This window comes from Panulirus ornatus, chromosome 14 (assembly GCF_036320965.1).
Source record: "Panulirus ornatus isolate Po-2019 chromosome 14, ASM3632096v1, whole genome shotgun sequence".
Lineage (NCBI taxonomy): Eukaryota > Metazoa > Arthropoda > Malacostraca > Decapoda > Palinuridae > Panulirus > Panulirus ornatus.
In genome coordinates, this window is record NC_092237.1 from 41,208,135 (window position 1) to 41,220,473 (window position 12,339).

At 41.5% G+C, this 12,339-nt stretch overlaps 1 protein-coding gene across 1 annotated transcript in view; it reads left to right on the forward strand.

Moving 5' to 3' along the window:
• Positions 1–11,328, forward strand: part of LOC139753087 (glutamate receptor ionotropic, delta-2-like) — a 92,789-nt gene extending 81,461 nt beyond the window's left edge. Inside the window, exons 6-8 of the mRNA XM_071669172.1 lie at positions 3,477–3,643; positions 5,948–6,074; positions 11,205–11,328. Of these exons, the coding sequence (XP_071525273.1) occupies positions 3,477–3,643; positions 5,948–6,074; positions 11,205–11,315 (405 nt within the window). The 3' untranslated portion in view covers positions 11,316–11,328. The remainder of the gene's footprint in view (positions 1–3,476; positions 3,644–5,947; positions 6,075–11,204) is intronic.
• The last annotated feature ends 1,011 nt before the right edge of the window (positions 11,329–12,339 follow it).

The window sequence follows — 12,339 nt, forward strand, 5'->3', positions numbered from 1 at the left end:
ATTCGAGAACATTATCTCGGAAAGCAAAAATGGGTATGTTTGAATTTTATCTATTGTATGTATGATTCATGGGGAGGTGCCTGAGGATTGGCGGAATGCTTGCATAGTGCCATTGTACAAAGGCAAAGGGGATAAGAGTGAGTGCTCAAATTACAGAGGTATAAGTTTCTTGAGTATTCCTGGTAAATTATGTGGGAGGGTATTGATTGAGAGGGTGAAGGAATGTCCAGAGCAGCAGATTGGGAAAGAGCAGTGTGGTTTCAGAAGTGATAGAGGATGTGTGGATCAGGTGTTTGCTTTGAAGAATGTATGTGAGAAATACTTAGAAAAGCCAATGGATTTGTATGTAGCATTTATGGATCTGGAGAAGGCATATGATAGAGTTGATAGAGATGCTCTGTGGAAGGTATTAAGAATATATGGTGTAGGAGGAAAGTTATTAGAAGCAGTGAAAATTTTTTATCGAGGATGTAAGGCATGTGTACGTGTAGGAAGAGAGGAAAGTGATTGGTTCTCAGTGAATGTAGGTTTGCGGCAGGGGTGTGTGATGTCTCCATGGTTGTTTAATTTGTTTATGGATGGGGTTGTTAGGGAAGTAAATGCAAGAGTTTTGGAAAAAGGGGCAAGTATGAAGTCTGTTGGGGATGAGAGAGCTTGGGAAGTGAGTCAGTTGTGGTTCGCTGATGATACATCGCTGGTGGCTGATTCATGTGAGAAACTGCAGAAGCTGGTGACTGAGTTTGGTAAAGTGTGTGGAAGAAGAAAGTTAAGAGTAAATGTGAATAAGAGCAAGGTTATTAGGTACAGTAGGGTTGAGGGTCAAGTCAATTGGGAGGTGAGTTTGAATGGAGAAAAACTGGAGGAAGTGAAGTGTTTTAGATATCTGGGAGTGGATCTGGCAGCGGATGGAACCATGGAAGCGGAATGCGATCATAGGGTGGGGGAGGGGGACGAAAATTCTGGGAGCGTTGAAGAATGTGTGGAAGTCGAGAACATTATCTCGGAAAGCAAAAATGGGTATGTTTGAAGGTATAGTGGTTCCAACAATGTTGTATGGTTGCGAGGCGTGGGCTATGGATAGAGTTGTGCGCAGGAGGGTGGATGTGCTGGAAATGAGATGTTTGAGGACAATGTGTGGTGTGAGGTGGTTTGATCGAGTAAGTAACGTAAGGGTAAGAGAGATGTGTGGAAATAAAAAGAGGTAGGTTGAGAGAGCAGAAGAGGGTGTTTTGAAATGGTTTGGTCACATGGAGAGAATGAGTGAGGAAAGATTGACCAAGAGGATATATGTGTCAAAAGTGGAGAGAACGAGAAGTGGGAGACCCATTTGGAGGTGGAAAAATGGAGTGAAAAAGAAGTTGAGTGATCGGGGTCTGAACATGCAGGAGGGTGAAAGGCGTGCAAGGAATAGAGTGAATTGGAACGATGTGGTATACCGGGGTCGACGTGCTGTCAATGTATTAAACCAGGGCATGTGAAGCGTCTGGGGTAAACCATGGAAAGTTCTGTGGGGCCTGGATGTGGAAAGGGAGCTGTGGTTTCGGTGCATTATTACATGACACCTAGAGACTGAGTGTGAACGAATGGGGTCTTTGTTGTCTTTTTCTAGCGCTACCTCGGACACATGAGGGGGGAGGGGGTTGTTATTCCATGTGTGGCGAGTTGGCAATGGGAATGAATAAAGGCAGACAGTATGAATTATGTACATGTGTATATATGTATATGTCTGTGTGTGTATATATATGTATACTTTGAAATGTATAGGTATGTATATTTGCGTGTGTGGACGTATGTATATACATGTGTATGGGGGGGGGGTTGGGCCATTTCTTTCGTCTGTTTCCTTGCGCTACCTCGCAAACGCGGGAGACAGCGACAAAGTATAAAAAAAAAAAAAAATATATATATATATATATATATATATATATATATATATATATATATATATATATATATATATATATATATATATGTGTGTGTGTGTGTGTTTATATATATATACATATTCATATATATATATATATATATATATATATATATATATATATATATATACATACATATAAACCTCCAATATTCAGGATCGAACCCGGGACCCATGCGTAGGAGGCGGGAGCGCTACTGCTAGGCTATGATTAACCCCAAAAGGGAAACGACTATTCGAGTACAATGTAATAGGAGATGACCAGTGGAGACCCCGTTGCTCCCCAACGTGAGACAAAAGGTATTCGAGTACATAGTACTCGAATAGTCGTTTACCTTTTAGGATTGATCCTGACTGTTGGAGGTTTGTATATATATATATATATATATATATATATATATATATATATATATATATATATATATATATATATATATATATATATATATATATATACATATATGTATATATATATATATATATATATATATATATATATATATATATATATATATATATATATATATATATATATATATATAATATATATATATATTATCATACTTTGTCGCTGTATCCCGCGTTAGCGAGGTAGCGCAAGGAAACAGACGAAAGAATGGCCCAACCCACCCACATACACATGTATATATATATATGCCCTTCGTCTTAAATACGAAAAAGCAACGGAGTCTGAGATTTCCGGCCAGGCTCTCCATAACCAGAACAGTCTCCAGCTTTCATACAAGTGATGGCAGTTCGAATCCTGCTCTTGGTCGGGAGTTGTACGCAGTAGGGAAGTGTAGGTTCGTTACATTATATCTACAATTCATGTACGTCGTGGTTGACGATAAGTTCGGTAAAACATTGCCTGTTGGTTACCGTGAAACCGACAAGAAATGACCGATAGACATCTCGATGTTTATGTTTATTAGACGAATTGTGTTACATTAAGCGGAACTGAACTGTCATTTCTACATTACCAGTGTGAGCATGAGAGGGACTCCTTACATGACGCCTGACATTCTTCTGCAGCTGTGGGCTGAAAGTGAATGTAATCGTCTATAGTGGTACAACTTGGTATCAGATCAGTCCTCCAGATTACTGTGTTTTGGAATGGAGGCTTTTCATTACCGTTTCTTAGCTTATAGATTGTATTCTGATATTGATATCATTCAGTCGTCTCGATTTGTCTCGTAATCCAAGAGTCCTACGTGGACTTATCACCATAATATCGACCAAGTGATCATTCGGTAAAGAGAGCGTACATGTTGGACAGAAGAATGATAAAGGGCAAAGGAGGCTTAAGGAACCATATAGTTTTGAGTATCATCATGGTGCATGTGGAGGACACATCTTGCTTGGTGGGACGGAGCCCTGGTATTTTCTCATGGGCTAGAGAGAAGTGTGAGTAAAGCTGCGCACATATGTGTGGAACATCTCACAAATTATAGATTGGATATCTTTCCGTTGAATACAGTAGTAGGGAAAGTACTATTATGGACATATGCATAAAGAATCTTATATTCAATAACCTTATCTTTCTTTATGGCAGGTGCTGAAAGAGAAGTATGTGTTCATCAATTCTCTGTTGAGCACCAAGCTGAAGGCCGCCCAGCGGGGACGTGAGAAGTTCTACCTCGCCCGCCAGACCTTCCTTCCTCAGGGTTACGGCATCATCTGCAATAATGGTTCTCCCATCAAGGATGTCTTCAGCAGGATGTGAGCTTCCTCTTAGTTCTAAGTACACTGTGCCCAAGTCTTTTTCTTACCACGTTATGAATTTGTTTGGCTTGCGCTGTAAAACGTTAGTGAAGTAAAATTTTTCAAACGCAGAGATTTTTTAGAATTATGAGCGCACTTAAATGGAAAACCCTCCTTTACTTTTGCCCTTAGGCTCTGGTGCCGAGGTGATGTCCACATAAGACAACCCACGTTAAGAGTGAGGGAGGGACTGTTTTTGTAGAGTATATTATTGTTTGTCATGGACATATATTCTTTTTCTTTATCATTAACAAATTTGGTATTTTGCCTCTATTAGTCCAGTTAAGATTCTATAACGTGAAATTTTCATGAGGTAAAATGTAAGGTACTCTTTTTTTTGAAGATGTATCATATCATAGGCGTTGCTGGCCTCATCCTGCTTGTGGTAACGCTGCGAGTGAAAAGCCACCTCCAACGGAGAACTTCTCAATTCAAACGAGTCTATTCTTTCCTTGCCACTGATTTCAGCAGTGCAGTGCAGTGCTGGTCTGTGCTGCACTCTACTGTAAGACAGTCAACTGAATAAATATGGGACGAGCAGCCAGATGAGCGACTGTGCTGGCACACTTGAGAAACTGCAGGAGTTTGTGTCTGAGGTTGGGAGTGTGTGTGGTGAGAGTAAATGTGTGAAGATAAACAAAATGCTTAGGTTTGGTAGTACACAGCCTGGAAGCTACAGTAACCACTGTAGAAGGGGTCCTCTGGATTATATGATAACATTAATATCATACCAACTGTTACGACGCCGTTGAATGCATAATAGAATTGGACGATTACACATCTTTCTTCTTGATCAACTACATAGCCCAAAGGTTTTCATTACTTCCTGAAGCAATTTACTGTGAATTTCATTTTGCGTCATTCCTAAATTCATCAATGCTGCTCACACTATATCTTTCTCAACTAACCCTCTTTGTGTAAATGTTTGACTTCGCACACCCTTCCTGTACACTTGTCATCTTCACAGACACAGGATTTTCAGTCATCCTTTTTGTTGGCTGGGGAAAGTCTCCGGAGAGATAGTGATTAACAATTTTGAGAACGTTTGGTCAACACGTCATTGTCTCCGGTGGCTGGGTTAGGTTTACCATTTCCTCCATGTGTTGAGGTCTTAAGCCAGTGAAGGCTCCTCCTAACGTAGACGGGAAGGGCAACACATCATTCCGTGCCTCTGCGTCACTAAGAGTTTAATGTGTGGTTGGGAGAGGCATCTGTATGAGGGTCAGTACACTCGCTGGGCGCCCGCCGTGCATGTCTGTCATACGGGGCTTGAACTATGGTTGGTGGCTATCTACCACTTACGTAGAGAGAGAGAGAGAGAGAGAGAGAGAGAGAGAGAGAGAGAGAGAGAGAGAGAGAGAGAGAGAGAGAGAGAGAGAGAGAGAGAGAACGATTGAACAACTCGAAAAAATCTAGGGGAGAAAACGAGTAAAAAACATAAGTCGCTGAAAATAGCAAGTTGAGAATAAGTAATTAACTTATTAATGTATTCATCTATTTCATATATTTTCTTTAAAAATGGATGCATTATTAGAAGAGGTGACAGAGTGAACGCTGAGCTGACGATAGTGTATGGAGGGAACTTACGTAAGAAAAAGTAGACCGAGTGAGTGAGATAGATATAGCCAGCCAGACACGCGCAGGACCACGGCTTGGAGTATAATCTGTCGTGAATCATCTCGTTGTCAAAGAGATATACAGAAATGGAGGCGTAGTTATATGCATCATTGATGACAACATGACCATAGAAGAATCATTATCAAGAAGTTCTTCAAGGAATTACTTCACGTCTTAGACCTAAAGATCTTATCCATGAGTTAAGCTTGCTATAAACGATGTTACTAAGGGAATAAATGAAGAAAAAAAAAAAAATGTTTTCGAGCTTGTAGCGTAACTGCATGAAGCAGGAAAGCAAGGAAGAAAATAAAGGTAATGTAGACGATACGAAAAATACGAGTTTAAGATAATGTTAACGTGCATCAAATGATATTGAAGATAATGTTAACGTGCATCAAATGATATTAAAGATAATGTTAACGTGCATCAAATGATATCATCATAAGAAAAGAGATTATCTTATGAAAGAATAAAACATCCTCAGGTACAGTGTTGTCAAGATAAGGTAATCTAATACAATTAACATTTGACGTGGCTGTATAGGGATGGTTCACAGCTGTAGCTTTTCTTTACGTATATGTTCACAAGTCCAAATGACCAAGGAATAAGGACTGTCTCATTCTGTTCTATTCTTCCCTTTTCCAGCTTGATACGCCTGACGGAAGTGGGGTTGGTGATCAAGTGGACCAATGATGAGGTAAATAAGGTCTACCATTTCATGTCGTCCGCGAGAGATCCTGGACCAACAGCCATCAGCCTTCAGCACCTTCAGGTACCAGACAGTAGGCCGCTCCCCGCCTTCGTATGCTGTTTCTTGAAAACTTTTTTGACATACGACGTAAAATATATTATCTCTCATGACATATGACATGTCAAAAACAACGTAGCAGAGTTTTCCTGAACTTGATTTGTATTTGTTCTATCTATTGGCTTTGTCTTCATTCTCAGATCATTTATTATTTTAGACTATATGATACAGAGAGAGAGAGAGAGAGAGAGAGAGAGAGAGAGAGAGAGAGAGAGAGAGAGAGAGAGAGAGAGAAACTTCGTTTTCACTAATACGCAACACACGTTGTAATATATAAACATCTGATGTCGTTAGCTATTTCCTTTTAACAAATACGACTCGATAACACTTCAACACGACGTCTCACATTCTTAACATTGCACCTTCATTGTCATGGCCACTGTCTCCATCATTTGAGTGATACATAGCTGTTGTCATGGCCACTGTCTCCATCATTTGAGTGATACATAGCTGTTGTCATGGCCACTGTCTCCATCATTTGAGTGATACATAGCTGTTGTCATGGCCACTGTCTCCATCATTTGAGTGATACATAGCTGTTGTCATGGCCACTGTCTCCATCATTTGAGTGATACATAGCTGTTGTCATGGCCACTGTCTCCATCATTTGAGTGATACATAGCTGTTGTCATGGCCACTGTCTCCATCATTTGAGTGATACATAGCTGTTGCCATGGCCACTGTCTCCATCATTTGAGTGATACATAGCTGTTGTCATGGCCACTGTCTCCATCATTTGAGTGATACATAGCTGTTGCCATGGCCACTGTCTCCATCATTTGAGTGATACATAGCTGTTGTCATGGCCACTGTCTCCATCATTTGAGTGATACATAGCTGTTGTCATGGCCGCTGTCTCCATCATTTGAGTGATACACAGCTGTTGTCATTGCCACTGTCTCCATCATTTGAGTGATACATAGCTGTTGTCATGGCCACTGTCTCCATCATTTGAGTGATACATAGCTGTTGTCATGGCCACTGTCTCCATCATTTGAGTGATACAGAGTTGTTGTCATGGCCACTGTCTCCATCATTTGAGTGATACATAGCTGTTGTCATGGCCACTGTCACCATCATTTGAGTGATACATAGCTGTTGTCTTGGCCACTGTCTCCATCATTTGAGTGATACATAGCTGTTGTCATGGCCACTGTCTCCATCATTTGAGTGATACATGGCTGTTGTTATGGCCACTGTCTCCATCATTTGAGTGATACATAGCTGTTGTTATGGCCACTGTCTCCATCATTTGAGTGATACACAGCTGTTGTCATTGCCACTGTCTCCATCATTTGAGTGATACATAGCTGTTGTCATGGCCACTGTCTCCATCATTTGAGTGATACATAGCTGTTGTCATGGCCACTGTCTCCATCATTTGAGTGATACATAGCTGTTGTCATGGCCACTGTCTCCATCATTTGAGTGATACATAGCTGTTGTCATGGCCACTGTCACCATCATTTGAGTGATACATAGCTGTTGTCTTGGCCACTGTCTCCATCATTTGAGTGATACATAGCTGTTGTCATGGCCACTGTCTCCATCATTTGAGTGATACATAGTTGTTGTCATGGCCACTGTCTCCATCATTTGAGTGATACATAGCTGTTGCCATGGCCACTGTCTCCATCATTTGAGTGATACATAGCTGTTGTCATGGCCACTGTCTCCATCATTTGAGTGATACATAGTTGTTGTCATGGCCACTGTCTCCATCATTTGAGTGATACATAGCTGTTGCCATGGCCACTGTCTCCATCATTTGAGTGATACATAGCTGTTGCCATGGCCACTGTCTCCATCATTTGAGTGATACATAGTTGTTGTCATGGCCACTGTCTCCATCATTTGAGTGATACATAGCTGTTGTTATGACCACTGTCTCCATCATTTGAGTGATACATAGCTGTTGTCATGGCCACTGTCTCCATCATTTGAGTGATACATAGCTGTTGTCATGGCCACTGTCTCCATCATTTGAGTGATACATAGTTGTTGTCATGGCCACTGTCTCCATCATTTGAGTGATACATAGCTGTTGCCATGGCCACTGTCTCCATCATTTGAGTGATACATAGCTGTTGCCATGGCCACTGTCTCCATCATTTGAGTGATACATAGCTGTTGCCATGGCCACTGTCTCCATCATTTAAGTGATACATAGCTGTTGTCAAGGCCACTGTCTCCATCATTTGAGTGATATATAGCTGTTGTTATGGCCACTGTCTCCATCATTTGAGTGATACATAGCTGTTGTTATGGCCACTGTCTCCATCATTTGAGTGATACATAGCTGTTGTCATTGCCACTGTCTCCATCATTTGAGTGATACACAGCTGTTTTCATGGCCGCTGTCTCCATCATTTGAGTGATACATAGCTGTTGTCATGGCCACTGTCTCCATCATTTGAGTGATACATAGCTGTTGTCATGGCCACTGTCTCCATCATTTGAGTGATACATAGCTGTTGTCATGGCCACTGTCTCCATCATTTGCGTGATACATAGCTGTTGTCATGGCCACTGTCTCCATCATTTGAGTGATACATAGCTGTTGTCATGGCCACTGTGTCTATCATTTGAGTGATACATAGCTGTTGTCATGGCCACTGTCTCCATCATTTGAGTGATACATAGCTGTTGTCATGGCCACTGTCTCCATCATTTGAGTGATACATAGCTAATGTCATGGCCAATGTCTCCATCATTTGAGTGATACACAGCTGTTGTCATGGCCACTGTCATCATCATTTGAGTGATACATAGCTGTTGTCATGGCCACTGTCTCCATCATTTGAGTGATACATAGCTGTTGTCATGGCCACTGTCTCCATCATTTGAGTGATACATAGCTGTTGTCATGGCCACTGTCTCCATCATTTGCGTGATACATAGCTGTTGTCATGGCCACTGTCTCCATCATTTGAGTGATACATAGCTGTTGTCATGGCCACTGTCTCCATCATTTGCGTGATATATAGCTGTTGTCATGGCCACTGTCTCCATCATTTAAGTGATACATAGCTGTTGTCATGGCCACTGTCTCCATCATTTGAGTGATACATAGCTGTTGTCATGGCCACTGTCTCCATCATTTGAGTGATACATAGCTGTTGTCATGGCCACTGTCTCCATCATTTGAGTGATACATAGCTGTTGTCATGGCCACTGTCTCCATCATTTGAGTGATACATAGCTGTTGCCATGGCCACTGTCTCCATCATTTGAGTGATACATAGCTGTTGTCATGGCCACTGTCTCCATCATTTGAGTGATACATAGCTGTTGTCATGGCCACTGTCTCCATCATTTGAGTGATACATAGCTGTTGTCATGGCCACTGTCTCCATCATTTGAGTGATTCATGTTATCCATACCGCTCTGAAGAACAGCATCGTCAGCATCCTTACAGTTGGTACATTGTGAGTTCTGACAACCTATGCACTCTCCTCCTGGGGTATGATCACTTCGCTACCCCACAAGTTACATTGCAGCATTAGGTATGAGCCGTACTCTTGGGGAGGTTAGTGTAATGGTAGACCTACCTACTTCCAGGTGTAAACTTGTTCACTGGCTCTACGGATATGCATACATCAAACTGCCTCCACCTAGTAGCAACAGATTCATGGCTAGACCAGCATGATTTGAGAGCAGAAGACACCAACCCTTGCAAAACTGCTCAGCCAAATCATACTGCAATCTGTTGATATCTTGGTAGGTCTGCGTCTCCCGCGGAGGACGGAAAAACAGGAAATAATTCAACTGTAATACTGTGTCGCTTGACACTACTACCTGAAAACAGTTGAGGTAACGTAGGGCGCCTCTGCTAAAACCACATAGGTCTGACCGCTCACGTACGAAGGCACTGGCTGATCCACACTAAGTAGAGACTTCTGAATCCAACTAAAGAGCCTCAGAAGATCTATACCTCATAAAGTACGATAGCCATCATTCTGCATTTGTGTCACACACCTGTTAAGAAATACGGTCTTGTCTACCTGGTTCTCGAGGCAGATAAAGAGCAAGAAATAGGTCGGCAACAGAAGAGGATGACCAGTGCCTTGGTATGGTTGTGGGGCTACATCGTGCAACCATTGTAGAATGAGACGGCGCGTCTGTTTCTTCTCGTAACAATGACCATTCCAGCAACAGTTTGCACACCTTACCATCCACCATCACTGATGGTAGGAACTACACAGGTGTCCTTTGGTCATTAAATAGATCTCTTCGTCACGTTGTTCACCAGTATATATTCTTTAATTACCTTTCAGTCTGAGGTTTGTGTGATTCTCCTTGCTGCACAGGAGGACCTTTCAGTATCGTGGTATCTTTGGTAAAGGATCAAATCACGGGGTATGTCTTAGGTGATCCTCTTATTATGGAATGATCGGTAACAAAATCATAACGTATGACCCATGGTAGAGCGGCGGAGACCTGAGAATTTGCTCACCCAACGTGGCTATGAGTTCTGCTTGTGCTTGCAGGAGTTCACTACCGTCAATGATATGTGCCTTTACCTCAGTCTACATAGTTGCAGTAGTATTCATATATCGTCCGGCTATAATCCCTTAATAGCATTACCAGTTGGATGACTTCTCTTTTGATCTTACTATCTGAATGGACGAAAACTCACTTTTACTTTCTAGTTTTAGTGAATCTCTGAAACTACCCACGCCGTCTGGTGATATTTTCGTCACGTCTCCCTATGTTGGAGGGAAAAATACTGCTTTTCCTACAATCCTTTTATTCTAATTTCATCTTTTTCTAGTAATAAGTACCTCAAACTTGACCTTTGCCCTGACCTGATGACTAAAGTGTAGTGAAGATGCATTTTACCTGATCCTTAATGATCATGTGAAAGACAAGTACAAAAGAGGGTGTAGTCCAGGTACAGTTAAGTGGAGCCAAGTTAAAAACCATTTTTATCGAGGCCTTACTGGAAAGAGTGTAGTTTTAAGCTGACCTTTGAAGTGTAACCTTTAAGGATACACAGGTTATAAATCAGTCGCAACAGGGGTTCCCTGTTATATGAAAGACATGAGGTTGATCATATTTACAACCTTATATAATGTGGACTTGTGTTTCCAGGCAGCATTCTTCATAATGGTGTTGGGTTTGACGATATCAGCAATAGTTCTGGTCCTGGAAATCGTGGCCAGTTTCTGGAAGCGTTCGAGGTCAGCAGGGAAGACCGTGTAAAAAAAAAAAAAAAGAGGTAAGTGACCTCTCTGTTTTCATGGAAGGGGCAAGTCTTCGAAGATGATGAAAATCGGTGTTGCCAAGTGTAAGTCAGGCTGTAAGTTTGAATATATAAACTATCATCTAACCTTGGAATATTCTGTCGTATAAGACGATATATAAGGAGGGGAGAGGAAGATTACACACCCTTATCTTGCTATTGTGTCAGAGAACGAGCCGTAGCATTATGCTGAATAAGGCAAGACAGTTGTATTCAAGACTGATGCGGGTTACAATGAAGGTAGACGAGATGAGGAATATGGCTGTTAGTGCTTATGCTTTACATGGTGAGATGAGGGAGAAAGCCAGGAATGTATTCAGGAAAAAGCTGACACTTTTGATGCAAGGGATTGAATATTACAGTTGGTGGATATCTTTATGCAAAGGTGGGTGATGCAAGGGATTGAATATTACAGTTGGGGGATATCTTTATGCAAAGGTGGGTGATGTGGCATTAGTAAAACATGAAGTCAATGGTGCAAATGAAATAGGGTAAAAACTTGTTGATTCTCGTCCCGGAAGAGAGATATTATGGTTCAATAAATGGTGCATTTATGAATGTAGCCGAGGATCACTAGGAGGATGAAGTGTTAACTGACAGGAGTGCAAAGAATGTGAACATGTTGATAGCGGTGGTGAGTTAGACACCTGATATATATATATATATATATATATATATATATATATATATATCTGGGAGTGGATCTGGCAGCGGATGGAACCATGGAAGCGGAAGTGGATCATAGGGTGGGGGAGGGGGCGAAAATTCTGGGAGCCTTGAAGAATGTGTGGAAGTCGAGAACATTATCTCGGAAAGCAAAAATGGGTATGTTTGAAGGAATAGTGGTTCCAACAATGTTGTATGGTTGCGAGGCGTGGGCTATGGATAGAGTTGTGCGCAGAAGGATGGATGTGCTGGAAATGAGATGTTTGAGGACAATGTGTGGTATGAGGTGATTTGATCGAGTAAGTAACGTAAGGGTAA